Below are 26,622 nucleotides of genomic sequence, written 5' to 3'. Positions count from 1 at the left end.
TTCACAAAAGAAGATATAAGGATAGCAAATAAATTCATGAAAAGAAGATGTCAGCATCATTAATCATAGGGAAATGTGGTTTAAAGGTACTATATATGGCACCACTGCACCTCTGTTTGAATGGCTACAACTAAAAATACTGACAATACCAAGTTCTGACAAGGCTATGAAACAACTAGAACTCATAGCTTGCTTGTAGAAATGCAGAAGGGCACAGGGATTTTGGAAAATGTGAAAATTGTGGGCAGTTTTCAATGATTATGTGGACCATCAATCCCACTCCTAGCCATTACTCTAAAGAAAGGAAAGTATATGTTCACACACACACAAAAATCTATTCATGAATGTTCTGTAGCAGTTCTGTTCATAAGTGGACCAAAGTGAAAACAATTTATGTCTGTCAAAAGGTGAATAAACAAAACTGTGGTCTGTATATCCCATGAACATGCACGGGCACACTACTCAGCAATTAGAATGAATGAGTCATGATACACAACTTGGATTAATCTCAGTAGCATCATTGATTTGAAAGGTTGTATACTGAATGGCAACCTTTTATGGTATAGTCTCAAAAAGATAAAACCATGGTGATGAAAACCATATCGGTGGTTTCAGAGGTTTGGACAGGCAGAGGGCATGAGGAATGACATGGAGTGTTTTGAAGTGATGTAACTGTTCTATATCCTGATGGTGGTGGTGGTTACCTAATATTCATGTGTTCTATATTTTGTAGTACTAGACACCAAAAGGAAAAGTCAATTTCACTGTATGACAATTTCTTTAAATATTTTGATATAAAATGATAAAAGATGTAAAAGAAGATGTATCTACTCTAAGCAGAAAGAGAAATAATGTAGGAATAGATGTTAAAAAGAAAATCAAGTTCTTCATGCAGAAACTTCAGAGCACTATTGGTCACAAAGGAAATTTTAAAGCATTTGGAAAAAAGCCTCACAACATTCTTTGAAAGATTCAATAACATAAAGATGCTAAATCTCCTCAAGTTAATTTATCCATTCCAATAAAAATACTAACAGATTTTTGTTTTTTTGTTTGTTTGTTTGTTTTGACTAAAGGTTAGTTACTAGGCAAGTTGACTTTAACAAAAATATGGAAAATAAACAAAAAGGATATCCAGAAAACCTGTCTTTAAAAGTATAATTATGTCATATTTTGTGACTAGTAGTATTAGTAGCAGTGTTACAGAATTTCAAATATTCTAACACAGTGCTGAATGACTAGACATGGAACAAGACAGAAAGGAACAGGACAGAAAGTTCAGAAATAGATCCCCAAGCTTTGGAATTAAGTATATGATAAAATAGCATATCAAATCTGTAGCTCAAAGATGTACAATTCAGTAAATAGCATTGAAACATCTGGATATCCATATATAAAAGAATAAAATAAAATTGAATCCAAATCTATCTCTGTTCATAAACCAGAGTATATTACAAATAGACCAAAAACATAAATGTAAAATAAAGTGGAACTATAAAAATGCTAGAGGAAAACCTGGGCTAAGTTCTTTGTGATCTTGGTTGAGAAGGTCTTTATAATTGTGCTTCAAAAACTTCAAAGTCATAACAAAGATAGTTAAATTTGATATATGAAAATCAAGAGTCTACAAAGAAAAAATACCTAAAACAATCAAAAGAAAATTAGAAACTGGAAAATTTATTGTATCTCAGACAGCAGCAGATGATTAAGTTCCACAATATAAAAAAAATCATGCAGAAACCAAGAAGAAAAACACCACTAATGCAGTAGGAGAATATGCCAAGGATACGATTGCATAAGTACAAATGAATCTTAAATGAATGAAAAGTTCAGCCTTAAGAATATTAAGAAAAGTCTTAGCTAAAAATACACAGAAATGCCTTTTGTCATATATCCGATTGGCAACACTCTAAATTTTTGGGAGGATTCTCAACTGTCAAAGCTGTAAGAAAACAGATACCATCATATTGTTAATGCAGGTATACATTTAAAAACTCCTGCAGAGTGTAGGTTAGCAATTATCTGTGAAATATGCAAATATGTGGTCCCTTTCCCCCAGTAATTCCACTTTTGGTAACTTATCTTAGCTATCCACTTGCATGCATAAACTTGACTTGCAGTCATGTTTATAAAACAAGAGATTAGGAATGTCAGATGGAGACATAAGTGTGAACTCATGTTTAGTTTAATATAGATACAGATGGGTAATTAGCTAATTGGCTTAGTTATATTTGTGTTTTATATTTGTGTATTATACACATAGACACTCATGTACTTAGCTATCTCCACTTGGAAGACCTAGAGGTAATGACATACTGAAGCAATGGGCATGCCCAATACCCAAGTCCTGGTTTATAATTTATTCTGTAATAGAAAGAACCAGAGCTCTGTAGGGAAATGTCTGATTGTAGCTCTGGAACAGGGGACATGGAAAATGAGCATGGGGCATTTTGTATAGTGGCAAAATTAAATGCTTAAAAATCAACATGATGGGGCCTCCCAGTGCCGCAGTGTTTGAACACCCCGCTGCGAAGCTGTCCACAGCCTCTGCTGGTTTGATTCCCCGCTGGCCAGGGAGAACCCCACAGAGCGCAGCAGACCTCTCCTGCCTCGCCCGCTGCTCCCCTCAGCAGTGTCTTTGGTCCGTCTGCCTGTTCTGCTCCCCGCTGTAGCTCTGGTGAATCCTCTCACCCTCCCGTGCTTCTGACCTGTACCCCAGTTCTTGTATAAATAAATCTTAAAAAAAAAATCAACATGATGGTGGTTATATCAGAGGGATACAGAAGCCAGCTAAAAAAGATCCCCAATGTCCATGGTCGGAACAATTTTAACAAATTTTGGATTATAAGCCAAAAAAAAAAAAATTAATAGCCTTACTGATATATGAATCAATGATTGAATAAATAAGTAGCTGGAGTAAAATTGGCAAGTCTCCCAAAAGTTTGTGTAGATGCTTCACCCCCATGAAATTGAAGTACATATCCTTACCCCTTAAGGGTGGATTGCACATAGTGACATCCTTTGGAAGGAACTTATCTCCAAAATGGAATACTATTCAACTGTAGAAAGGGAAAAATTGAGGAAACATTATAGACATTGGATGGGAAACTGTGTACCATTTTTTTCAGTGAGATTTTGATGCAGAATTGTATGCTTTTCTTTATAAGAGAACCAAAAATCAAAAAGCTATGTATGTTTTATATGCTATCATACAAAGAAATGATGGAATAATACAGGAAAAAAACTAACCATCAAACTTTTCTGTGGGGTCGTAGACATTTGGGCAAAAGGGTTGGAGAAGGTCTTTCTGGAATATATCTTCCTGTGTATTTTTGAACCATGTGAATATATGATCTATGCAAAAAATGTTAAAAGCTTCTTCCCTTTTTACTAAGCTTTGCAAACTGTGAACTAAGTATTCACAAACTAGAAAGAGCATAAAGAAAAGTAAAATTTTTCATGAATCTCACATCCAAATTTGACAATATTTCTACTTTAAACATCTCCCATCACTTACAACTGACTCAAGAAAATTTCTTTTACATGAAACTTTATATTGTTGATATAATTCAAAAATGAATTTTTAAAACTTGATGTGAATCCATTCAACACTCGTAAACCATGAGAGAGTAAAAGTACATATGTAAAACTTAACCAGAAAAAAAAGCAAGTCTTTCCTTCTTGCAGAAAGAAAAATCCCCTTAAACCTTTAAACATAATAAGGTTCTAGTTATCATCAGGAAAGAATGTATCTTAGCCAACTGTGCCAAGGAAGGAGGCAAAGTGTGTTTATATTTAAACTGAGGGCTGGTGGAGTCCTGAGCACACTGTAATACTGAGCACTCCCATTCAGCAATATCTTAATAAAAAAAGGCACTTAAGTACACTGTCTGAACTGTTAGCTGTAGTGCAGTTGACCATTATAAATAAAGTTCTAGATGGGAACTCCATTTTATACTGACTCAGTTTCTCATCTGTTTCTTGTCTCAAATTTGTACTGCAGTATCTACAATACAAGGCATTCTGCAATCACCCCACCTGGAACAAATTGGATCAAACTAAAAGATTATAGAACATAGAATTGTTGTGTATATATATATATATATATATATATATATATATATATTTTACACCATTATTTATTTTTAAACAATATTTGCTCCCCTCACCCCAAGATAAACTCATGCCATTTGCAGCAACATGGATGGAGCTAGAAGGAATTATGCTCAGTGAAATAAGTCAGAAGGAAAAATAAAAATATCGGATGGTTTCTCTTATAGGAGGAATATAGGGGAACCAAATAAGACGTCAGTGTAGAACATAGAATTTAAACAGTTATCTTAACAGTATTTATTTGGTGGTCAAGTTTTTCCAAGGCTTGACCAAGGACCTGCCATAGTGTAGTAGGTGGGCTGGACATTTGGCTCCTATGCAGATCCATACACCTGGAGTGATTACACTATACATAACGTGAATGTTAGTAAATGACAATAAAATATTTTTTAGTTCTGTGAAGGTGATTTGTTTTTCCCCCAAACAGGAATTATTATAATAATAGGTAACATTTACAGCAGAGTAACTTGTGCTAGTCAGTGTCCTTTGCTACCCAAATATTATTTCACTTAATTCTCACATGGTTTGTGATGGTTCTATTATTCTCCCCATATTAAATAATCAGAAAAAAAATAAGTGAAATTTAGAGAGGTTAAATAACTCTTTAAGAGTCGAAAATAAGGATCAGCCCCAGCAAATGAAAGCCCAAGACCTGTCTATTACATCCAATGTACCTGATGTCGGACTGAATTCTAGAAAACACGCTATGCATGTTAATTACTAACATATGTATCATTTCAGTCTACCAAGAGTTTCACATCCATTTCTTACTTGATACTAACAACAGTGCTATGATATTCAAAATTGATATTATTCTCCTTTACAGATAAGGAAAATGAAACGCAGATCACCTACCTTAAAAGTGGCAGTTATGAGTTACTATCCTAACTCTTCCCACTAATTATAAGTTTAGTGTGTTCTTTTATTACTGTAAATTTTCAAGAATAAATTTTATTTCTAACAGCCCTTATTATTTAAATGGTTTAATCTTTCCAATTTTAATCATATCACTAAATGATTTCTAAAAAAGCAAATATTTCAGTTAGATAAGTGAAATGATAACTTTCCTAATTTTTAAAGCCATTATCTATAGAAATACATTAGACATAGAAAAAGAGTTTTAGAGTCAGTTATATTTCAACATAAGAAATAGTCATATAAATGTATTTTTGTGCTTCATAAGTATAATTACATCTAGAATTATAATCAATTATCTAAGAATTTCTTTTTCTTCTGTAACTCTAATTAATATCATCTTATTAATAAAATGATTCAGATTTTTAATCCATTCAATTCTGAATTGCTTTTATCCAACAGACTTTTTATTTCTAAAATTACTCCCACTGTTTTCAAAAGAAGTTTATCATGGAAAAGGAAATGTACAATAATAATTGAGCTTCACTTAGGGTGGTATCGGAAAGCCTAGTTATCCAGCAATAATTCATCTATCTGACATACTACATAAAAGATGATCTGGAAGGAGGCTATGAAAAATAGGCCAATTGTTGTTCATTAAATCTTATTTTAATTGCTGCATAGTTTCCATCCTTTCTAGTACTTACAAATAGAAAAGTAAACACATTACAAGATTATAATAGTCTTTATTATAGTATCACCCTAAAATTTTATATGACTTTACTGTCATTTCATTAGTAATCTGGGGGCACAGACCTTAGGTCACAGAGAGAAAGTATAGCCACTGAAGCTGGAAATGGCTGGTCCAACAATCAGTCTGTGTTCTCAAGGCCCCTTTTCTTTCTCCCCTTGAATTTCCCTGAAAAAAATTCCTCCATAGTGAGAAGTGGAAAACTTACTGACAGTTTCCCAAGAGAAATAGAGGTTTGGTGAGGATTGGGAGAATGGGGTTCATCACAAGAAGCAGCACCATTCTCCCCAGAACCCTCAGCCAGGCCCCCAACTGGATTCACCTTCCACAAGCTGGTTGTGCCTCCTTTTCTCTGAAAACTTTGAACTCTCACCTCCAGGGGCCACATACTCATCACTCTTCAGCAAGTACAGGGCATTAGTTACCTGGATTCACCCTAGGTGTGCAGGAAGTGATGTGTGTCTGTAATATGTCGTCTACCACAAGTAAAAATAATATAACCAGAGAGGGAAAAGAGATGGAAGTTAATATTTGTATCACAGAAACAATGAAAGTTAAGTCTAAGGCTTTTGACATTTATCTACATTTTTTTTTTAAACTGGGCATATGCCATTGAAGATCGTTTTGCTTCATCGTTTGTTTTTAGTTGTAAGAGAATGGTGTAAAATCATTGCTTGTTTATTTTTGGTAATGGTGGCAAAGTGATGTCAGTTTCACTGTTTTTGCACTGTCATCTGGCTCTCACCACCACCACCATGCAAACATTTGAGGAACAGCTTACATGAGTTATAAGTCTGTAGCTTGGAAAAGAAAAAAAAAATCTTGATGTTTTACATAAAAATCCATATTTCTGGCTTCTATTGAAAATTTTCAGAATCAAGTTCACACATGGCAACAATCAGCTAAAGCCAAGTGTTGGTTGACTCTGTTCGTTTACATTTTCAGCTCTGAGTTCAGCTTCACTGTCAAGATGATTGAATCTATCATATAGACCTTCCTATCCAGATAATCCAACCAACTTTGGTGTCATTTCCCTATGTGCTTTATTCTAAGATCATAAAAAATATCTCTTTTCTATTTAAATTAATCTAGATAGATTTTGATTTTTTAATCTTAAAATGGATATAAACTCAGATAATTGTGTAACATTAAAATAATTTATAGTTATTGACTGTGTCAGCTGTTATTCTTTTATGTGCAATGTACTTATTAATTTATCACAAAGAAGCAACAATATTTGTCCTCACAAATACTGCAAAAGTAATTTTTGCACATCAAGGACATCATGAATTATTTTATTCCCAAAACATCTGTTAAAATTATACTGAGAATTTTCTGGATTTTATTTCAGCACTGCATATGTCCTTAGAAGATAGCATAAAATGGCTTGGAGAAGTGATGGCTCAAATAGGACCATCCCATTCACCAGATAATGAGAAATGTAATATTTTTGATGTAAAACAAGCTAATGCTATCATTGACTACATAAAAATCAGGTATGGATTTTTTTCAATAGCATTTCTTTTTTAATTTCTATATTCTAGAAAATGTCTACTAAATAGAAACTAATTCAATTTTAGCAAATTTAGTTGCTTACATAATTTATGCAATAATTTGCCCCACAATAATTAGGTTATATTCAGATCTTATGTCTAGTAATTAAAAGTCAGGACATTGAATATTTTGACTAACTTTGCATTCTTAAGAGGTGGTTTGTGTTTGATAAATATAATTTCATCTAGAATTATAATTATCTAAGAATTTCTTTTTTCTCTGCATCTCTAATTAGTACCATTTTATTAATAAAATTATTCTTTCAGATTAATCAGACTTGATTACAATAGATGGTATTTTAGGTAGTTGACCTTGACATAAAAATTTTAAAGAGCAGCATTCATTTCCATCAAAAAAAAAATATTTTAAATGCTTTGTGCTAGAAATTGAAGAGATTTATGAATATACATCCTCAAATTTATTATATGCCCTGAAATATTTCATAGTATTGACCAATTAAACTCATTAGGGCTTTTGTTCTGCTTACAAAATGTTGGTAGATGGAGGGAAAGTATTTTTTTACAGTGACTCTTCATTGGTGAACTAAGAAATCTGTCTTTTTATGTAATCTGTCACATGGTTTGCATTAGAATCATACATTTCTCCCAAGGGACATTTTTAGAGTTTGCAAATATTTAAACAAGAGTTGGTAAAATTCTTTCTTTTCCTTAACTAAAAGTTTTTGCAGAATATCTTTGTTCTTTTAATAGTATATACTGCAGTGTTTTCCAACTTTAAACTTTAAAATTCCCAAATAAAGGGTGCTACATGATGTCCAAGGCATGCTCACGATTTTCTTGCCAAAGATCCTGGTTATATAGTCTGGGGGCTTTTTAAATATTAATGTGTTTAAGATGAAAAAGTTTATATACTGGTTTCTGGAATGAATTAGTAATGGCATGTGATATATTATGTTTTTATATAATAGCATTTGATATAATATGATTTCTTAATATAAAAACATACCCCCTAATGTGTGTCTCTCATTAAAAGCCACAGAGGTCTTCATATTGATTAAAATAAGGCAAGGGCCTTGTGTAGGGAGGAGGGCGGAGTGAAGATGCAGAGTTGGATGAGAACCTGTTCCCCAGGGTTTTTCTGCCCATCAGATTTGGGAATCAGTGGAGGAGGGGAATTCTCTGTACATTTCCAATATATGACATCCTTCTTCCCCTTTTCTCTAGATTTGAACCTACCACATCTTTCTTGTAGAAAACATTTTTTTACAGCTGAGCTCTAAATCCACAAAGTTTATAACAGGCACGAGGAGTGATAGTTAACCATAGCAGTAAAATTCAGCAGGCACATCAATGGCACCTTTTGGATGGTAAAATAAATGTGGTGCCCCTTCTTTTTCATCCCATCTCTCTGGACAAATGTTCATCAATTTATGTATTTATTTTTTAAAGATTTATTTGTACAAGCACTGGGTACAGTCAGAAGCGCGGGAGGGTGAGAGAATTCACCAGAGCCAGAGCAGGGAGCCAAGCAGGCAGAAGAAGGACAGAAGTACACTGCTGAGGGGAGCAGTGGGCAGCAGGAGAGGTCTGCGTGCCATGTGGGACCCTCACCCAGTGGCCGGGGATCGAACCGTCGCTGCAGAGGCTGCAGGCAGCTTTGCAACCCAGCGGCTCAACCGGTGCACCACCGGGGAGGTCCCATCAATTTATTTTTTGACCTTTCATTTCAGAAAATGGTTAAGTGAGGAGGAAATGTCAGTGTTAGTTAGCTTCAGCACCTAACCACTGTAACTTCACATACCAATGATCCTTAATATGACTTTTCTCTCTCACCCCTCTTACTTGAGAGACAAGTCAAATAAAGTAAATCAGAACTATTTCTGATACTGTTCAATCGTCATATTGTGATTTTAAAGAAATTATGCATATTTAAATGTCCTGGTTACAGAAAATATCAGTTAGTGGGATATCTGGAACTGATACTGAAATTGTATAAAGAAAAATGTGCTTTTCTGCAACACCTGTTCAAAATGCCTCATAGGTCCACAAATGTAAGTTTAATGGCAATTAAATCATATAACACTTTTCATTTTAATGACTACAAAGAAGTTTTATAAATATGAAGCTAACTCAATTATCAAAAGTATAAGACTGTTTCAATTTAACTGATATTAAGTTTACTCAACCGGTGAAAGCTCTAGTCAATTTAGAGAGAACACTTTTTAGAACATGACCCGTAGCACATGAAATTTAACTGACAATAAAATTGAAATTTCATTTGATACTCTTAATATAGTCTAAATTATATATTGTCATGAGTCCCTCTCAAACTACTGTTAAGCACTGACTTATCTACTGATGTAATAATATACATGTGTATGTGTGGTATACTGTATGCAAATATAAATACTACTGCAGCTTTTTATTATGACATCATTTAGATATATATCTGGTCCAAATATTCTTCTGTCATTAGCAGAAGTTCCTACCTATCTCCTGGGAATGCAGCATACACAGACAAATAAATACTTGATGTAAGAAAAATAACATGCCCTATACACAACAGAATATCACACTGTTTGACATGAGGCCAGATGTCTAAATTCATTTCCATTCTTAGTATTCACCCTTTGATTTAGAACTAAAAAACAATGTTTGACAAAATAGTCTAGGAGCTTTAGTCAGCCAGAAGGCTAAATAAAAAGAGAGGAAAATGTATTCCTATAGCTAATGTCACTTTGTTCCCATGAGAGGTCATTTCATAGTTCCCTAGTAAAATTAGAAACCCCAACCAAGATGGGGGCCAGAGTGAAGCAGTGGGGTTGACTTGTCCTGCCTCTGAGTAAGTGCCTTGTTAGACACCTCCCTCCCCAGGTCTGCTTCACTCTAGTCCTGACCTTGCCCCAGTCTTGCATTTCTGACCATTACAGCCAAATTATGCATTATTTTCATTGTAAGAAAGTGCATTTACCATCTGCCATGGGATACTCTCACTCCTGGATACAATGAAGAGAATAAAGCTGAAAAAGTATGAAATTTCAGGAAGGAAGATTTATGAATTAACTTCTTTGTGTGATGAAGATGGAGAAAGGAAAATTTTACACTCCTTCACTGAGGGAAAGTCAAGCTATTTCCAAAATACAGTCTTTAATGTCTCCACTCACATCAGTTATTGCCAGTGTAATATTTTTAACCTTAAAGCTTTCTCTAGGTAACCAGTATTAAGGGAGGGAGAGTCTGAATTTATTTTACTTCATTGAATCATCAGACTTCACTAATCTTGATGTATTTTCCAGCCAACAAATCAAAATAATGTCAAAAGTTAAGCTAGTTTTCTGAATGTTGATGACTAATTTGAATGTACAAGGGTTTTTTTTCCAGAAATAAATACCATGACTGAGTCTGCACAGCCATCACGTTTTAATGAATTGTGTTAGGAGTGAGATCAACTGCTAATATAACTCAGAGAGACCCAGCTGCCTGAGGATTTCTTCATTGATTTCAAATGAATTGAAACTTTGATCCATTACAGCGTTCAGGAGAAGCCATTATTATACATGCTCTGTAGCTACATTTTGCAAATGTTAATTTCTCAGTTATATTAAAATCAATTTTCTTAAATAGCAAAAATCACCAGAGTGAAAGAGAAACCACTAAGACAATTTTTTGTTCTTAGGCATTTTGCTGTATTATGAGTCTATTAATTTTCCAACCAGCAGGAAGAGAATTAGAAAAATTCAAATATTATCACAAACAGGATATTAGAAGTCAGCCCTTCGGTAAATTTTAAGCTCTCAATAATACATTGCTGATTTTCAAACTGACAAGAAACATTTGTTTTAAGAAACGTATCCTCTGTCTCTTTATAGTTTTTATACACTGACCATTTAGCCTTTAGGGTAGAAACTAAAGAAAGTAGCCTTCTTAAACTCATTTCCCTTTGATGTGTGATTGAATATTCTACAAGGAAATCAAGCATCTTCTAATGGATTTCAGTTCATGTTGCATCATTTTTCAGGTGTTATCAGATTAATTTAATCTTGAAACAGTTTGAGAATGTGAGAAGTAATTGCTATGGAAGTAGGTTACATAACTCAATGCCATTCATGCCAGAGGAAATTGACTTCAATTTGGAGCAAAACATGAAAAATAATGTGAAGTTTAGTGTTATTTGGGGGCAGTGTATTATTTAGTCTAAAAACAAGAAAATTCAAAATATAATCTGATTGTTCCCTTATCTAAAAACTACCCACTTATTGCAGATTAATTTACAGATATTGTTTTAGGTACTGTATTACATTGTCAAGATCTCAAAAACTAAGACTTTAATTTTGTACCACTTCCTGGACAATTTATTTTTTAATAAAGGAGGTGACTAACTCTGTTGTTAATATTTAATGTCTTTAGCTTGGTCAACATAAATGACTTTCCTTTTATAAATACTTTTACATAGTTCCTTTTTTCCCCTGAAGTGAATTTATCTAAGTTGCATATTTATTTTGTATTTCAGTTTATTTCAACACTACAAGCTATATGAGTTCCTGTTCTATTCTTCCAGGGAAGAAATTGTGATAGGAACTGAGGTAAGTAATTTATCTAGATGGAACCAATTAAGCTGAATCACTTAATGCATGCTGATCAGCATCTGGATCTTTAGCTGCTTAAAGCAACTTCTTGTCAAGATTAGTCAAGTGTTAATATAACCAACTACTAGTTTGCAAAAAGAATAATTACATAAAGTGAGCTTTGGATTAAGAAAATAAGCTGTCTCTTGGCATTAAAAGCATTGTTAATCACATATACTTTATGTATTTATGGATTATTTGACAAAGCTCAATTGGATAGGGTATGTATGTCTTCATATAAATAAAATCAGAAATAGTGAGATGAATTAAATTAATTCAGTTAAATCTGTTCAAATTTCACATTTCCAGTCTACTCATTGTTTAAAGTCTAATTCAATTCCCACTTCCTCAGTGAAGCAAACCTTCCTTAATTGTATTGCATATCTAAGAAGATTTTAGGCAAACTCTTTAATCATATTCTATTATTTTATTCCACTTGATTTCTTTCGGCTGAATATTAGCTACCTTACCCCACCAATAAGCACACATGTAGGAACTGTATTATATGGTTTTCTATTTGTTTCCTGTGGATTGATATTATTAATACAATCCAAAAGTAATGTCCTTGAAGGCAAGGATCATGTGCTGGTTTTCTCCCACAACATATACAGCAATACAGGATATAGTAGTCACTCAGTAAAATGTACAGGAGTGCTTATAATATTAATTCTCAGTGACAGCACTTGTAATATTAATTCTTCAATAAATGACCAACCCAAAGACACCTATGAACAGCCTCACGTCTAATCATCTAGTTGTAATTACTAGATATGAATCCTGAGTAAAAGAACATCTTATGGAGGCTAAAGATTCCATTAAAAGTGTTCTTTAGGCTCTTAATTATTTTAGAAGACTATACTTAGAAGTATCAGGAATAGGTGCGGCTGTGGTCAGAAATAAACAGTGAATAAGGGATATTTTCTTTATCTTTAGAATTTTCTTAATAGTAAGAACAGATAGAATGGTCAACTCTTCTGTCTTCCAGACTGTTATTATTCTGGAGTATATAAATTGCTTTCTTCATAAACATCTCAGTCATCATTACTCATCTCCCATTTGGTAATTATTCTAATGACAGCCTTTTAAAAGTGATTTGAAGGAAAACAAGTAACCCTTTTTTATTTTTGACTTTCCTTTTAATTTCCCCTTTGTAATTGCCTTATACTGTAGCTTAAATTAGGTGTCCCTTAACAGTTTCCCTGAAAATGTTTCCATTTCAGAATTATATCATACAGTGTGACAGTGTTGCAATAATAATCAATTTGGAGTAGAACCCTATCTCATGTCTTCAGTAAAACTTTGGGAAATGAAAGTGGTTTCAATAGCAGCATGAGCAGATATTTAGAATCATCAAGAGAAAAAATCATAAAGGATTCCCTTTTCCTTCGTTAATTGCACAATTGTGCCTTTCTTCTCTTTTGTGAGATATAAAATTTAGGTGACATTTATGCTTTTTTTTTTTTTTGATCTAGAATCTATTTTCAATCAGATTTTCTTTTTTTTTTTTTTAATAAATTTTATTGTTATATTCCCCATACAATTGCAGCCCCCCCATTCTGACCCCAATCCCTCCCCTCCCACCCCCGCCCCCCTAAAAGTGTCTCTGGTTCATAGTTTTTTGTTGATTTTGATTTTCACTTTCTTATAGTTATTCATTTTCCTGGTCCCTTATTTAAGTTTTCTAGATTCCTGCTATGAGTGAGACCATCCGGTATTTTTCTTTTTCTTTCTGGCTTATTTCGCTGAGCATGATCCCTTCCAGCGCCATCCATGTTGCTGCAAATTGCATGTGTTTATCTTTTTTTTTTGAATGCTGAGTAATATTCCATGGTATATATGTACCACATCTTCTTGATCCAGTCATCTATTTTTGGGCATTTGGGTTGTTTCCAAAGCTTAGCTATTGTAAACAGTGCTGCTATAAACATAGGGGTGCAGGTGTTCTTTGGAATTGATGTTTCTGTGTCCTTTGGGTAAATACCTAGGAGTGGAATTGCTGGATCATATGGAAGCTCTATGTTTAGTAGGTCCAGAAATCTCCATACAGCTTTCCACAGTGGTTGGACCAGTTTGCACTCCCACCAACAGTGCAGAAGAGTTCCTTTTTCTCCACACCCTCGCCAACATTTGTTGTTGCTAGTTTTTTTAATATGTGCCATTCTCACTGGTGTAAGATGGTATCTCATGGTAGTTTTGATTTGCATTTCCCTGATGACAAGTGATGTTGAACATTTTTTCATATGCCTGTTGGCCATTTGCATTTCCTCTTCAGAGAAGTTTCTTTTAAGCTCTTCTGCCCATTTCTTGACTGGATTATTTTCTTTGTTGTTGTTGAGTCTCATCAGCTCTTTGCAGATTTTTGTGATCAATCCTTTATCATTAGTGTTGGGTGCAAAAATGTTCTCCCAGTTGGTGGGGTTTCTCTTTGTTTTTGTTATTGTCTCTTTTGCTGTGCAAAAGCTCTTTAATTTGATGTAGTCCCAGCTGTTTATCTTTGCCTTCACTATCACTGCTTTGGGTGATGTGTCTGTAAAGATGTCTTTGATGTGCAAATCACGTAGTGTTTCGCCTATATTTCCTTCTATATATTTTATGGTTTCAGGTCTTATGTCTAGTTCTTTAATCCATTTTGAGTTGATTTTTGTGTATGGTGTGAGGTGGTGGTCAAGCTTCATTCTTTTGCATGTAGCGACCCAGTTTTCCCAGCACCATTTATTGAACAAACTTTCTTTGCTCCAATGCATATTCTTTGCTCCTTTGTCAAAGATTAGTTGACCATAAATCTGTGGGTTTATTTCTGGATTTTCTATTCGATTCCATTGGTCTGTATGTCTGTTCTTGTTCCAATACCATGCAGTTTTGATGATTATGGCTTTGTAGTATAGTTTGAAGTCTGGGAGTCTGATGCCTCCATTCCCCTCTTTTTTTTTCAGGAGAGCTTTGGCTATTCGGGGTTTTTGGTGATTCCATATGAATTTCATCAATAATCGTTCTATTTCTTTGAAGAATGACATTGAAATTTTGATTGGAATAGCATTGAATCTGTAGATTGCTTTTGGTAGGATGGCCTTTTTAATAATGTTTATTCTTCCAATCCATGAGCAGGGGATGTCTCTCCATTTCTTTGTGTCTTCTTCTATTTCTTTTAACAGTGTTTTATAGTTTTCTTTGTATAGGTCCTTTACCTCTTTTGTTAGATTTATTCCCAAATATTTGATTTTTTTTGTTTCAATAACAAAAGGGATGGTCTTTTTGATTTCTTCTTCTTCAGATTTATTGTTTGTGTATAGGAAGGCTACTGACTTTTGCGTGTTGATTTTGTATCCTGCCACTTTACTGAACTGATTGATGAGTTGAATTAGCTTTTCTGTGGAGTTTTTGGGGTTCTCTATGTATAATATCATATCGTCTGCAAATAGTGACAGTTTGACTTCTTCTTTTCCTATTTGGATTCCTTGGATGTCTTTCTCTTGTCTTATTGCCCTGGCTAGGACTTCCAGTATTATATTGAAAAGCAATGGTGAGAGTGGACATCCTTGTCTTGTTCCAGATCTTAATGGAATTGCTTTCAGCTTTTCACCATTGAGAATGATACTGGCTGTTGGCTTGTCATAGATGGCCTTTATGATGTTGAGGTATGTTCCTTGTATCCCCAGAATTTCAAGGGCTTTTATCATGAATGGGTGTTGCACTTTGTCGAAAGCTTTCTCAGCATCTATTGATATTATCATATGGTTTTTATATTTCTTTTTGTTGATGTGTTGGATAACGTTGATTGATTTTCGGATGTTAAACCATCCTTGTGCCCCTGGAATGAATCCAACTTGGTCGTGGTGAATTATCTTATGGATACATTGTTGGATTCTGATAGCTAAAATTTTATTGAGGATTTTTGCATCAGTGTTCATTAGGGAGATTGGCCTGTAGTTTTCCTTTTGTGTGTTGTCCTTGTTCGGTTTTGGTATTAGTGTAATGTTGGCTTCATAAAACGTGTTTGGTATTGTCCCGTCCTTCTCAATTTTTTGGAAGAGTTTGTGAAGGATAGGCACTAATTCGTCTCTGAATGTTTGGTAGAATTCATTTGTAAATCCATCAGGTCCTGGGCTTTTGTTTTTGGGGAGGTTTTTGATTACCATTTCAATTTCGCTAATTGTAATTGGTCTGTTTAGGTGTTCTATTTCTTCTTCATCTAGCTTTGGGTGATTGTAGAGTTGTAGGAATTTGTCCATCTCCTCTAGATTGTTAAACTTGTTTCCATATAACTGTTCATAGTAGTTACTGATTATTCTTTTGATTTCTGCTGTGTCCGTTGTGATTTCTCCTCTTTCATTGATGTTCCTGTTTATTTGTGCTTTCTCCCTTTTTTCCTTTGTGAGCCTGGCTAGGGGTTTGTCTATTTTATTGATTTTTTCAAAAAACCAGCTCTTGGTTTCATTGATCTTTTGGATTGTTTTTTTAGTTTCAATTTCATTTATTTCTGCTTTGGTTTTTATTATTTCTTTTCTTCTACTGGTTTTGGGGATTTTTTGTTGTTCTTTTTCTAGATATTTGAGCTTCAAGATGAGGTTGTTTCTTTGCGTTCTTTCTTGTTTCTTGATGTGAGCTTCTATTGCTATATATTTTCCTCTTATTACTGCTTTTGCTGCATCCCATACATTTAGGATATTAGTGTCCTCCTTGTCGTTCAATTCAAAAAAATTTTTAATTTCTTCTTTGATCTCCTCATTAGTCCAATGGTCTTCCAGTAGTGTGGTTTTTAATCTCCATGAGGTAGGAAAGTTCCTTGCCTTCTTTTTATGGTTTATTTCTAGTTTGATGCCTTCATGGTCAGAAAAGATGGTTGATAGGATTTCAATCTTGGTGTATCTGTTGATGTTTGTCTTGTGCCCCAGTATGTGATCGATCCTGGAGAATGATCCGTGTGCGCTTGAGAAAAATGTGTACTCCGTTTTTTTGGGGTTTAGTGTTCTATAGATGTCTGTTAAGCCTAATTGCTCTAGGTCCTTATTTAGAGCTTTGGTTTCTTTACTTATTTTTTGTCTTGTTGATCTATCCATTGTTGATAGTGGTGTGTTGAAGTCTCCCACTACGTATGTGTTTTCTCTGATGTCTGTTTTCAGAGAGGACAACAGTTGTCTGATATATTTTGGTGCTCCTTCGTTTGGTGAGTATATGTTAATGAGTGTTATTTCTTCTTGAAGTATTGTCCCCTTGATCATAATGTAGTGACCATTGGGGTCTCTTTTTATCTTTTTGAGTTTGAAATCTGTTTTATCTGAAATAAGTATAGCTGTTCCTGCTTTCTTTTTTGGTCCATTTGCTTGTAGGATTGTTTTCCATCCTTTAACTTTGAGCCTATTTTTATCTTTTGTAGCTAAATGTGTTTCCTGGAGACAGCAAAAGGTTGGGTTTTGTTTCTTAATCCAGGCTGCAACTCTGTGTCTTTTTATTGAAGAGTTTAGTCCATTTACATTTAGAGTTAATATTGATATGTTAACATCTGTATTTGCCATTGTGTTTGTCTTTCCTTTGATTTTATTTATTTATTCTTTTAATAACTTTTTTTTTTTTGGCCTTCTTTCATTGTTATTCGTCCCTCTGAGGTTCTGGCTTTAGGACTCCTTGTAGTATTTTTTGGAGTGGGGGCTTAGTTGCAATGAAATTCCGGAGTTTCTGTTTGTCTGGGAAGGTCCATATTCTTTCTTCAAAGAGGAAGAAGAGCTTTGCGGGATAGAGTATTCTTGGTTGGCATCTGTTTTCTTGGAGTCTGTTGACTATGTCCCTCCACTCTCTCCTTGCCCGTAGTGTTTCTTCGGAGAAGTCTGATGTCAGCCTGATTGGTTTTCCTTTGAATGTTATCTGTTTCTTCCCTCTTGCCAGCTTCATTATTTTTTCCTTATCCTGGATTCTTGGGAGCTTTACTATTATGTGTCTTGCTGTATTTTTCCTTTCGTCATGGAAGTTTGGTGTTCTTCTTGCTTCTTGTATATCAATTTTCAGCTCCTTCTTCACATTTGGGAAGTTCTCTTCAATTATCTCTTTGAATATTTTCTCTGTTCCTACATCTCTCTCCTCTCCTTCTGGTATTCCTATAACTTTTATATTTCCTTTCCTCATGGAGTCAGATAGTTCCCGAAGTCTTTCTTCGTTCTTTTTCCTTCGTACTTCTCTTTCCTTTTCTGTTTTGGTTCTTTTTATTTCTGTGTCTTCAAGATTACTTATTCGTTCTTCCATTTCATCTATTCTGCTTTCATTGCTTTTCCCAGAATTCTTTAGTTCTTCCATTAATTCTTTGATCTCCTGCATTTCTTTTACTTCCCTCTTTAGGGACTCAATTTCTTTCTTCTGACCATTGTTTTCCCTCTCTAGGGACTCAATTGCATTCTTCTGATCGTTGATTATTTTTCCCTTATCATTGTTTTCCTTTATGACTTCTGTCAGTTTTTTAATCACGGCAATTTTAAATTCTCTTTCTGGAAGGCTCAGAAATTCTTCCAAGTTATTGTCGTTGCAATCTGGGGGCTGGCTTTCTTTTTGTGGTGTGCTTTTTCTCTGGAGAGTTGCTAGGTTGCGTGTGGTTCTTCTCCTCCCTACTGTCTGTTTTCTAATTTGCCGTATGCGTTGGGACACTGTGTTGTTGGGACTGGCCGGCATCTTGGGTGGGCTTCTCTGTTCCCCTCTGGTTCTTCCAGGAGTCATCTGTCAGTTTCAAGCAGCCTTTACTGGAGAAAGGTCCCTGTTCTAAAATGCCAATGTGGGGACACACTCCCCTGTGCGCCTGGTCTGCCCCGGCGGTGGGTTCCTGCTCCCCTCTGGGCTTGGACTGCAGGCCAGAGGGGGTCTGGCGTGGGCGAACTTCCCCCGCTCACCTCTGGCTCCTGAGGAAGCCGTCTGCAGGTAGTCTTTACTGAAGAAATGTCCCTGTTCTAAAATGGTGATGTGGGGCACACTCCCTGCGCGTCTGGTCTCAGGCACACTCTTCTGCGCGCCTGGTCTGCCCCAGCTGTGGGTACTCGCTCTCCCTGTGGGCTCAGACCACTTGTTCGGAAGGAGCCCGGTGTGGGCTAACTCCCCAGCTGGCCACTAGCTCCTTCAGTAGCCTGTGCTGGGGTCAAGTCGCTAGGTGGCGCCAGAGATCTCTCCTAGAGCCCTTGGGGAGCTGATTTTCCACCCCGTGGGACAGGGAGCAGAGCGGGGATGGTAGGGTACACCTCAATGGCTTTGGGGTGCTGTGTCTGCCTTGTGCCCCACCGTCGTGGGGAACCCACGCCCCTAATTTCGTGCCCCGGGTCTCAGTTCCAAAGCCCTCAGTTCCAGGACGCGGGCTGTAGCCCAGATCAGTGGCGCGGGAATGGCGCCTTTTGAATCCCGCTCCCCTGCCTGGGCGCCTTGTTCCTGCTCACTCAGGGAGGGCCTCCGCCGTCTCCCCGCAAGCCTAGGTTGCAGGCGCGGGGACCTGGGCAGCTGCGATCTGGTCCGGATCCGCGCCACTTTCCGCGCAAGCTTACCGGGCGGCTGGGGCTGTGTGCTGGTGCTGGTCTCCTCCTGGGGGGCGGGGCTCTCTTTAATGGCGCCTGGAGCTCACCTCCGGGGCGGATCCTGCAGGGTTCGCCTCAGCTCCCGTTCACGGGGTGTGGTGGCTGAAATAGTTCCTTTCCACTCACAGTCCCGCTTGCTGCCTCCGTTTTTCTTGTTGGCCGTTTTGGTTTGTTGTTTCCCTCCTCTCTGCCGGTCGGAGAGTGCCGCCTCTGTGGGCGGGGGAGGGGAGCAGGGTTCTGCGCTTCCCTCCCTTCTCGTCCTCTTTTATGGCAAGTTTCTTCTTCGGGCAGTTTGCTGGAGTCGTCCGTTTATCTTCCGTGTCCCAGTTCTCACTGGGACCTGCCGCTTTTCCTCCCTATTAACTTTTTTTAATGGGAGATCTTACTCGCAGCGTCTCCTCGCCGCCATGTTGCTCCGCCCACTCCTATGCTTTTTTTTTTATAGAGGCATGATTTATTTATTTGTTTGTTTGTTTGTTTTTGTTTATACATGCACTGGGTACAGTCAGAAGCGCGGGAGGGTGAGAGAATTCACCAGAGCCAGAGCAGGGAGCAGAGCAGGCAGAAGGACTGAAGCACACTGCTGAGGGGAGCAGCGGGCGGCAGGAGAGGTCTGCGCGCCATGTGGGACCCTCCTCTGGTGGCCGGGGAGCAGCCGGGGATCGAACCGGCGCCACTGAGGCCGCGGGCAGCTTCGCAACCCAGCGCTCAACCGCTGCGCCACCGGGGAGGCCCGACATTTATGCTTATGGAATGATTGAAGGAGAAAGTAGACAGGGATTGGCCTTTTTATTTTCCATTGTCTTTTGTATTTTCCCTGGAGCTGACCCCAACTATGAAAAAAATCCTTAAGGAAAAGATATTGGGTCCCCAAGAATTAGACCACCCATGAAATTTTAAAGGATTGACCAAAGCAGGTATTATACTACAATATTTTATGGCATTTGGAAGTATCTAATAACCCTTGGTCCAAATATCTGTTCTTTTATTAATAGAATTTCCTGGAGGAGATAGGGACTTGCTCCACTAATGCGATTATTCATGCTGACCTTAGCACTCTGTCCTCAAACAGGCGCCCCACAACAACTGCACAAATGCTCAAAATCTCACTCTCAGGCAAGCAGTCAATTTAAATAATGCTAATGAAATTTTGTTTCTTTCTTAATTTGGATACAGTAATAGAACATAACACATACATACCCTCTAAGAAAATTTGTTAAATGGTAGCTTTAATTATTAATGGAGAACATAAATAAATTATACCCTTTTCTTGGGTTTTAGTTTAAAGGAAATGGAAAATTCATTTTTGACATTAGCAATTGTTTCTAATTATTTTACTCATCTCTTTCAAGAAATTTTCTTTATGCTTGATCATAGAGGCTTATTTTCAGTAAATAATTATGATTGATGTGAGTTTTTTAATACAGAACTATTTCTAATACGTTTACTTATTAGTTCATTCAGTGGTTCGTAGATCATTTATGTTAAAAAAAAGCAGTAAACCGTGAATTAGAAGAATGATAGAGTGGAACAGAAAACGCATTTGTAGCCATCTGACTAGATGTAAGATTACTTGCTTTATTTAAGGATATGAGGACCGCCTTTCATCACCCAAGTGAGAGTGCTCCAAATCTATTCTTTTAACAATGCAGTTTGGACACAGACACTTTCATATAGAATTGCAAGAGGATCAAAATTTCTTTTTTTTTTTCCAAAGATTTATTTATATATGCATGCAAGAACTGGGGTACAGGCCAGAGGTGTGGGGGGATGAGAGGATTCACCAGATACAGAGTGGGGAACAGAACAGGCAGACTGACTGAAATACACTGCTGAGGGGCTCAGTAGGCGAGACAAGAGAGGTCTGCTGCTCCATGTGGGTAGCTCCCTGGCTGGGGATTGCACTTATGCTGCAGAGGCTGCAGATAGCTTCATAGCGCTGTGCCTTAACTCCTTGCGCCACCAAGGAGGCCCCGAGGACCAGAATTTCTTTAGAAGATATGTATTTTCCTTTGCCTAAGGTGCCACCCAGAAACCCGAAAACTGCTGTTTCTTTGCTTTTGTTATGTAAAAACTACAGAAAATATTTCATAATCACACACTAAGAACATTAGTGGATACTGGCAATGATGAAGAGACATAGCAGATATCTTAAGTCATGGTTCTTGCCAGGTCTACACTGCCAGAATTTTACAAGTACAAGATGATAAAAAGTTATGTGTTCATTTACTCAACATGTATTATCCAGTTCTTATTATGTTCTAGGCCTTGTACTAAATCCCAGTGATACACAATGACAAGTAACAATTCTTGATGTTAACAATTCTTATCTGTCTGACTTCATTTGAAGTATCTAATGAGGAGAGAGATGAATAAATGAATGTTTGCAATCAATATCGGGTCAAAACTGTTAAGATATTTTAGGAATGCATAGAAGACCTGTAAATTAATGGCTTATGAGGGCTTTCAGGAATTAGTGAAATCTAAAAGGAAACTTAAATTTTGGGAAAGTTAACAAGAGTGTTATAATTTTTTGTGGATGGAAATCCACTGAAAATAATCTAATCAATAGGAAAAAAAGACAGTGGTATATCACTTGATCATTAACTGAAAAACACAAGTGGTGAGCTGGACTGAGGTTAAAGTTATTATGTATGTACAAGTGAGACAATCTCTCATACCTCCTAGCTTTTTATTTGTTTTTTCTCTGATTCTCTCTGTTGGTCACATTGTTTTATATAGCAGACAGGCTTCCTCTCCCTGGTAGGACACATGACACTGGCAGCTCCAATTTAGCAGCTTCAGAAGAGACATTCTTCCTCCCAGTGTTAACATTACTGACCTTGCTGTATCAGGTATCCACTCTTAATTAATCACTGTCATCAGAGGAGTGAAGTAATGTTATTAGAAGACCCAAGTAGGCCATATTGAATAGGTGTCAGAGAATGAAAAAAATCTCCAAAAGGAAGCCAAAAGAACTTTTGCGAAAGGAAGAGCGATATTTTTTAAGAGTGGACACACATGTACAACTCCTCTTCCTTCCAAAATCCCATGAGTCAAGGGCCTTTCCGGTGGCGCAGCGGTTGAGCGCTGGGTTACGAAGCTGCCTGCAGCCTCTGTGTAGCGCCGGTTCGATCCCCGGCTGCTCCCCGGCCTCTGGAGGAGGGTCCCACATGGCGCGCAGACCTCTCCTGCCGCCCACTGCTCCCCTCAGCAGTGTACTTTGGTCCTTCTGCCTGCTCTGCTCCCTGCCCTGGCTCTGGTGAATTCTCTCACCCTCCCGCACTTCTGACTGTACCCAGTGATTGTATAAATAAATCTTTAAAAAAAAAAAAATCCCATGAGTCAAAACATACAGTGGAAAAAGGAAAGTTTCTTCAAAAAATGGTATTAAGAATTGGGCCTCCCCGGTGGCACAGCGGTTGAGTGCTGGGTTGCGAAGCAAAGCACCAGTTCCATCCCCAGCCACCAGGCGAGGGTCCCACATGGCACGCAGACCTCTCCTGCCACCCACTGCTCCCCTCAGCAGTGTACTTCGTCAGTCTGCCTGTTCTGCTCTCTGCTCTGGCTCTGGTGAATTCTCTCACCCTCCTGCACTTCTAACTATACCCAGTGCTTGTATAAATAAATAAATCTTTAAAAAATAAAAAAAGTTTTTAAAAATGGTATTAAGAAAACTTGACAGCCACTGGCAAAAGGCTGTAACTAGACCCATATCTCACATGTTAGAGAAAAATTAATTCAAAATGGATAAAAGACATGGATGTAAGACCTATAACCATAAAATGCATACAAGAGAACATAGTCAAAACACATAACATGGGCTTCAGAGAATTCTTTGTGAATTCCTCTCCAACAGCAAGGGGGAGAAAAAGAATATAAACAATTAGAACTACATCAAACTAATGAACTTCTACAAAAAAGCAAATACACTATACTGAATGTGAGAAAATATCTGCACACCATACATCTGACAAGAGGCTGATAGTCAAGATCTACAAAGAACTCATACAACTTAAAAAGAAAACAAATAACCAAATTTAAAAAAAAAAGGCAGAAAAGCTAAATAGGCACTTCCAAAAAAGACATACAGATGGTTAAAAGGCACAGGAAAAAATGCTCATCATCACTTATCATCGGGGAAATTGCAAATCAAAACCACAATGATATGCCATCTCATACCTGTGAGAATGGCTTATATCAAGAAGACCAATAACAAGTGTTGGTGAGGATGTGAAGAAAAAGGAACACTTGTACACTGTTGGTGGGAATGTGGACTAGTTCAGTCCTTATCAAAAACAGTATGGAGGTTTCTCAGATTATTAAAAGTAGATCAGTCATACAACAAAGTACTCCCACTCCTCAGTATCTACCTGAAGAAAGCAAAAGTACCAATTCAAAGGGATGTATGAACTCTTATATTCATTGCAGCACTCTTTCCAGTAGTTAAGTTTTAGAAATAACCTAAGTGTCCAAGGACAGAGGAGTGGATTAGAAATATATGTATACATACACAATGGAATACTACTTAGCTGTAAAAAAAGATGAACTTTTGCTATGTCAATAACATGGATGGAACTAGATGTATAATGCCAGAAAAAAAAAGTCAAAATGAGAACGACAAATACAAGATGCTTTCATTTAATGTGTGTAATATACAGAAACAAAATGAAAGGTCAGACAGAAACAGACCAAAAACAAACTCTGTGTATCTGACTATAGAAATGAAGCTTCCAAAAGGACCAAGAGGAGTGTGGAGAGCAGGATATGGAGAGAACCCATAGATCTATGGTGAGGACTGTGGGTGCCTTGGTGGTAAATACAGTAATATACATCTGGAGAGGTGTGATTTGTACCTCTGAGTTATATACAGTATTGTAAACCAATGTTTCCTTCAAAAAAAAAAAAATCTGGTCTTTAGAAGAAATGTAGTAGGTCCCAATGTATGATTATGTTATGATTTCTAAAACATTTTAATGAGAAAGGTATAGAAGAAAATGTGAATAGTGTTTCCATTATTTTTAAATACAGATGAACATGAAAGTATAGATATATATGTTTATTTAAGTGACGGTAGAGGAACTAAAAAGATTTATACTAGCCATCAACGTAGCTTTGGGCAGTGAAGTGGAAATAAGAGTTAGATAGGATCTGAAGAGGGACATTTTATTCTGTGTATTTCAAATTTATGTTAATCTTTTACAATGTGTCTTCATATTACTTATATAATCATAAAATTGCACCTAGTTAATTCCCATGTATTGTTGAAGCATATTTTATAAATTAAGTGCAGCCATATAACCATGTTTCCATCCCAATATATCAACAGAGAGACATCATCTGGGTATTTACAAAATGAAAGACAAAACAGAAAAAAATAGGTGAACTCTTAGTCCATAAAATTAAATACTTTGCAAGTGTGTTGCTACCATATTTAAATTTTAAGTTTAACTAGGTTTAGCTGAAAAGTCATTTATAGAGTAAAAATCTGGTGTGTTATAACATCCCAAATTTTCCCTAAGAAAATAAAATTGATATCATGAATTATGTATACATAGCACATTTTAAAAATATTTATTCAGTTTAATTTCACCAAAGTGACAACACATCAAATCTTGGATCATTTGTACTTCCAAAGATTATTTTATATATACACATAGATAGATAGATATGTATGTCTATATCTATCTATATAAATAGATAGATATATAATACATATTTGTGTTTGAATGTAAAATAACCTTGTAATGATTAAATCTGCTTTAGTAGTTTCCTTAACTTACAAAATGTAATAGATAGGTATATAATTATACTTCTAGCTGTTTAAGCCAACAAACCTATAGTATGTTTCAGAAGTTCAGTGTATAGCATGGACATTATCACATAAATCCCTTTGCGCAACCCCAGGGGTCAAAGGTCATCTTTCACATCACAGTCTGTGTGATTAATGAAGTTGTGCATTACATAGCCTGTGTAGTTGTTGGGGGAGGCCCTGTTTCCACAAGTTGTACTGTGGCAGAACCTGATTATTATAAATACTTAGATATTTAAAGAGAATGATAAATACACATCAGTGGTTATCTTGCCTGTCGTCATATTTTGGCAGCCTTACATAACCCAAAATAAGCAGCAAATATAGAAAATTCAGACCCCTCTAAAACAGTGAATGTCAATTGCATGTAATTGAATGTTTTGAGCACTTACTCATAATGCAAAAAATAGAATTAAGAAAACACTTTTTCTTCTGTATTTCCAAACCTAGAGATTATGGATGTTAATGACACTATACTTCTAAATTGTAGCTGGGGTTGGGGGAATAGAGAGAAAAAAAAATTTATTTTCTTTCTTTCAACTATAAAGTTATAGTGTCCTGAATAAAGAAAATATGAGACCTATGTAAACACTGATTCTTTTAAGGAAAAAAAAGCAGTAAAAACAACATTACATGTCTGATCTTATTTCGGAAAAGAGAAAAGCAACTGAAGCGTAACTATAAAGATATCTTTTTTCTCTTCAGTTTACCCTTGATATGTACCTATCAAAATAATCTAAACTTATCCAGATGATGTTTTTAATCTTGAAAAGGCCTTTTTTTTTTTTTTCTTGTTGGATGATCCTATTAGCAAACTGCTGGAAGGGAAAATCTTACAGGACATAATTTGTAGTTTGACCTACTCACATTGGGTGTTGCTAAAGAAAATCAATCAGAAACTGTTGTGTTAAAATAACTATCTGCTCTACCTGGCTTGTGTGACTAACTGACTTTAAAATCTATCATTTTAAAAAAATGACACTTGTGTATACAATTTATCAAACTTCACTCTAGTTCTTTTTCTCTGAAGCACAGCCAAATAATCATCCCTCCCTAAATATAAATTTTAAGAGAAATTCAGGGAATCTGTCTCCAGTGAAATAATTGATAAATGGCAGAAGCATAATTTAAAGATGGTTTCCATCACCTATCACATGACACCTAAACTCTTGAACCTGTCACTCAAGACTTTCCATGTGTTGACTCACTAGCAATCTCAGCTCCTCTGTGACCAGTTCTCTGATTTGGTCTTTTTGTAATTATGGGTTTCCTACTGGCTTCTACCTTGACATAAGCTTCCTGAAATGCTTTCCAAAATTTTTACTGCCAACTTAAACCTATTATTCCTTTGCAGCTCAATTTGAGGGATACTTCTCTTGGGGTGAAGAGGGAAAAGAAGAAGGGGAGAGATGGT

The 26,622-nt window shown here is 36.3% G+C and overlaps 1 protein-coding gene across 1 annotated transcript in view; it reads left to right on the top strand.

The window, feature by feature from the left end:
* CABCOCO1 (ciliary associated calcium binding coiled-coil 1) overlaps positions 1 to 26,622 on the top strand; it is a gene marked incomplete at its 3' end in the record, with an annotated part of 116,080 nt that overhangs the window by 15,413 nt on the left and 74,045 nt on the right. The window contains exons 2-3 of the mRNA XM_084244682.1: positions 7,071 to 7,215; positions 11,744 to 11,816. Of these exons, the coding sequence (XP_084100808.1) occupies positions 7,071 to 7,215; positions 11,744 to 11,816 (218 nt within the window). The remainder of the gene's footprint in view (positions 1 to 7,070; positions 7,216 to 11,743; positions 11,817 to 26,622) is intronic.

The sequence above is a fragment of the Talpa europaea genome (assembly GCF_964194135.1).
Source record: "Talpa europaea genome assembly, chromosome: 10".
NCBI lineage: Eukaryota > Metazoa > Chordata > Mammalia > Eulipotyphla > Talpidae > Talpa > Talpa europaea.
Note: the sequence above shows the minus strand (reverse complement) of the source record. Positions and strands in the feature narration are given on the sequence as shown.